This window comes from Emydura macquarii, unplaced genomic scaffold (assembly GCF_026122565.2).
Source record: "Emydura macquarii macquarii isolate MOO-44397 ecotype Brisbane River unplaced genomic scaffold, CSIRO-AGI_Emac_v2 contig_1305, whole genome shotgun sequence".
Classification (NCBI taxonomy): Eukaryota; Metazoa; Chordata; order Testudines; family Chelidae; genus Emydura; species Emydura macquarii.
Window position 1 is genome coordinate 473,064 of NW_027131442.1, and position 4,349 is coordinate 477,412.

The following is a 4,349-nucleotide window of genomic DNA, read 5'->3' on the forward strand; positions in this document are numbered from 1 at the left end:
TAATTTATGAAAATTAATATGATACATAAAGAGCGCAGAGTACAAATATACACTGTATTCTTCACATATAACAAAGAAGATTAATCCCTACTTTAAATTCAGGACAGAATTCAGTCTCTCTCTCTTTCTCAGAGAGAAGAGAAGGTCACAATTTTCTTTTTTCCCTCACACCTGGAGGCTGGACACATGAACAGACACACAATTGCGATTTCTTTGGAGGTATATTGACACCATGAAGGAACTCAGAAGTACATCAGTGCCCCACTACTCGTGTTTCAGTGAAAGGCACCCCTTTGTATCTTACCCAACCACCCAGCATATCATCTTCTATCCTTCCACAGGGATTTCCATATATTCAGGAAATGGCTGCAGGAAATCAAACCACGGTGACCAAGTTCATTCTTTTAGGATTCTCCATCGATCCACGACTAGAGGTCACTTTCTCTGTACTGTTCCTAGTGATGTATCTCCTCACCCTGGTGGGGAATCTCGGGATGATCATGGTAATCAGGCTCGACTCCCGACTTCACACCCCTATGTACTTCTTCCTCAGCCATTTGTCTCTCATGGACCTTGGCTACTCCTCAGCTGTCACCCCCAAGATGTTGGTAAATTCCTTATCAGGGAGGAAAGACATTTCTTGGTCTGGATGCGTAGCACAAATGTACTTTTGTGGGCTTTGTGTGAACACTGAATGCTATCTACTGGCTGTGATGGCCTACGACCGTTACGTGGCCATCTGTAACCCACTTCTCTATAGGGTTGTCATGTCCTGGAGGGTTTGTGTCCATCTTGCTGCAGGATCCTACATAGTGGCCACTCTGACTATGTCAGTGCATGTCAGCTCAGTGTTCACTTTACACTTCTGTGACTCCAATGTCATCAATCATTTTTTTTGTGACATCCCGCCTCTGCTCAAGCTTTCCTGCTCCAGTACCTACATCAATGAACTTGTGCTCTTTGCCTTGGCTACCTTGGTTGGCTTAATCACCTTACTTTTTATCCTAATCTCCTACATTTACATCCTCTGCACCATCCTGAGGATCCGCTCTGCCAAGGGAAGGCACAAAGCCTTCTCCACCTGCGCCTCCCACCTGATGGCCGTCACCGTGTACTATGGGACTCTTTCCTTCATGTATCTACGGCCCTCTTCCAGTTACTCTTTGGATACAGACAAAGTGGCCTCAGTGTTCTATACAGCAGTGAGCCCTATGATGAACCCCCTGATCTACAGCCTGAGGAACAAGGAGGTGAAAGACGCCCTAAAGAGCAAAATAGACAGATATTTTTCATCTTTTTTCTGAATAAACTCTAATAAATAGCAATGCACAATGAAGGATGGTGCTTTTCTGGTGTCTGGTAATATATTGCGTCCCACAGACCACAGTTCAAACGTATACTGTGATTATATAATTCAGGTGCATTACCAAAAGGCAATATTGACACATGAGTAAAGACGTGTGTGTGTGGGAGAAAAAAGAGAACAGTAAATGTGATGTTTTATGTATCATGTTTAAGCTGTACGTGTATTTTAGTCCTTTTTCTTTTTGTACAGAATTGTGTGTTTGTGTGCGTAGCAGTTTGCGCCTGGTCCCCTTGCTGCTCAGGCCTTCAGCCCTCACAAACCACATCCAGACGACAGTTTAGTGCTACCCCAGTGTGCTTTATTTCCCACAGGTTGCCCACCATTTTCTATATACATAGTTCCCACCAGTCGTAGGGGTCTTACAGATTCAGCCTCTAGTCAAAGAGTGTTCAGTCTTCCCTGGCTGTTGCTTCCCCTATCTGGCTACTTGCCCCTCCCTTCCTTTCAGCATCCTCTTCCTGGGAGCTTTTATAGCCCTCCCAAGTTCTACAGCTGTTCCTAATTCCCTTTTTTCAGGCAGGCTTGCTCAGCTGGCTCCCATCTACCCTTAATGAGGGCTCAGTAGCAAGGGCTTGCCCAGCCTTGCTGGTAGCACCCTGCTGTTTGTCTGTGTGTGTGCGTGCACGTGTGTGTGTGCCTGTGTCCATTCTTTGGCATTTCATTGTATATAAGGCAGCAAATATCTCTTTGTATATCCATTTTATTTTATATTTTTGGAACTAGAGGTCTTATGTCTAGAGCTGGTGAAATGTTTTTTTCCACCAGAAATGCCATTTTGTCATAACCAAAGAGTTTCATGGAACTATATCAGCTTCAAGAATGATTTCATCGGGTAGGTTTCTCAGGTGAATCTGTGAAAGAGAGAGAGAGTCTATAGTATAATGATTCAAGGAACTGATGTGGATTGTTGAGATCCAGGTTTAAATCCTTGCTTTACCACTTTTGGAGGGAGTCGACATGAAAAACTGCTCTAAATCCAGCAGAACAGGCATGTGAATATGGATTTCCCACAAGCCAGTGCCCTAAACACCAGGCTGTGGAGTCTCAGTATGTTTTTGAGAAGTTTAGAAATGTCTCTACGACAAAAACAAATTTCAAAACCTTTAAATGTTTCACAAAACAAATATTTGGTTTCCTGGTTGATTTGGTTTTGTTTGTTTGTTTGGTCAGCCCTTTTAATTATATTTTGATGGGAACATCAGGTAAGGTTTATAGAATCACAGATTTTAAGACCACAAGAGACTCTTTTTGTCTGACCTCCTGCATAACACAGAGTATAGACTTTCACCCACTAATTTCTACATCTAACCCATAACTTGTGATTCAACTAATGCATATCCTTTAGAAACACATGTCTTGTTTTAAAGACTTCAAGTGACACAGGATCCCCCTTATCCCTTGGTAATCTTCCCCAATGATTAATTATCCTCAATTAAAAATGCACACCATATTTCCAGTGCAAAAGTACCCAGCTACATCTTCCATGTCATTGGCTCTTGTTATGTCTTTGTTTGTTACATTTGTTCTCTATATGGCTATGTCTTCATTTATGGAGATGTGTAGAGTACAGGCACTACATGTCTAGCTACAGACCTCAGTGGAAGCCTCTGGCAAGGGGGAGGCAGCGGGATGCTATACTGGCCAAATAACAGTGTAGATGTGGGAGGCCATGTAGCTTGTATATACCCTCGGAGTTCACGAATGCAGACCATTTTATTCTACATGTCTAAACAGTGCGTCACCATCTACACTGTTATTGATACCCATGCTAGGTGGGCATTCACAATCTACTCCATGTGCACAAAATTCAATGGAACTCGATAAAAAATTAAGAATCCACATGACTCATTTAGCAAAAAAGAGGAAATGAAAATGACTCTATAACCTGGTGTTTAGGGCCCTACCCTAGAATATTGGAAACCTAAGTTCAAGTATCTGATCTGTTTAGTTTTTTATATGCAGTGGAACAGCTGCATTAGCAGTGAAGGAAAACAGCCCACACTTCCATAGCATGGTGATTAGAACACTTTATAGCAAAGCTGAAGATGCAAGTTCAAATCCCCTTTTTGCATTAGGAAGTTGAGAGAAATAGAACCTGGTCTCTCACAACCCAAGTGATTGTCCTAGCCACGGACCTAGAAACTCTCCGCATTTGTGAATTTTGTAGACCCCCCAACCCATTTTTTTTTCTTTTGGCCCAAACTATTCAACAAATGTGTGTCAAATTTGCATTTTTCTGCAAATAAACTATTTGTTAAAAAATTTCCATCCAGCTCTAGCCAGAGTTTCCTGGTGCTCCATGGCTGTCTATTGGCCTGCACACAATGTCATAGTGCCATAGCACAGATGTATTCTACATCTATAGAAGGGGTTTTTCCATAGCTTTAGATAATCTGCCTCTCAAAGACATGGAAGCAAGTCTGACCTAGTTACATCAATACTGGGATTTAGGTAGCATAGCTACAGCTGTCAAGGGTGTGTATTGTTCACACGCCTGAGGACTGTAGCTATGTCAACCTAGCTTTTAAGTGTAGACGAGGCATTAAACTTATACTGTAAATTCTTTCAGGCAGGGCCTGTCTTTTTGTTCTGTGTTGGTACAATGGGGGCCTGGTCTATGACTAAGGCTCCTAGGTGCTCCACAATTAATAATAATAATTATTATTGACTCTTCCAAAAATACACATCAGAGTGATTACTCATCACTGCTAGAGATTTCCACTAACATCTCACTGCTGGCAATTTTTTTTAAAGGTCTAGATCTAGGTCTAAAGGTTTTTATATCTAGAAGAACTGAATAAATACGGGTCTCAGAGTCACTTGTATTATGCATAGCAGCCCACTTCCCATTCAGAGCCTGGATACTCTGGTAGTGTAAAGGGGTCATAGATCCCCTGTCACAGAGAATACCACCAGCTACGAGGGTTTTCATCCAAGCTTTGACAGCTTTACGCCATTTCTGCAAGTGGCCCATTTACAAGGA

General features: G+C 42.1%; 1 protein-coding gene across 1 annotated transcript; it reads left to right on the forward strand.

Annotated features, from left to right (window-relative positions):
* Positions 1-359: 359 nt before the first annotated feature.
* Positions 360-1,304, forward strand: LOC137154844 (olfactory receptor 5AR1-like). The gene has a single exon (XM_067550693.1). It carries the CDS (start codon positions 363-365, stop codon positions 1,302-1,304), a length of 942 nt encoding a protein of 313 aa, XP_067406794.1. The 5' UTR covers positions 360-362.
* The last annotated feature ends 3,045 nt before the right edge of the window (positions 1,305-4,349 follow it).

Excerpts from the sequence above, each read along its gene's own strand:
- LOC137154844 (XM_067550693.1), top strand. The coding sequence starts at position 363 with ATGGCTGCAGGAAATCAAACCACGGTGACCAAGTTCATTCTTTTAGGA.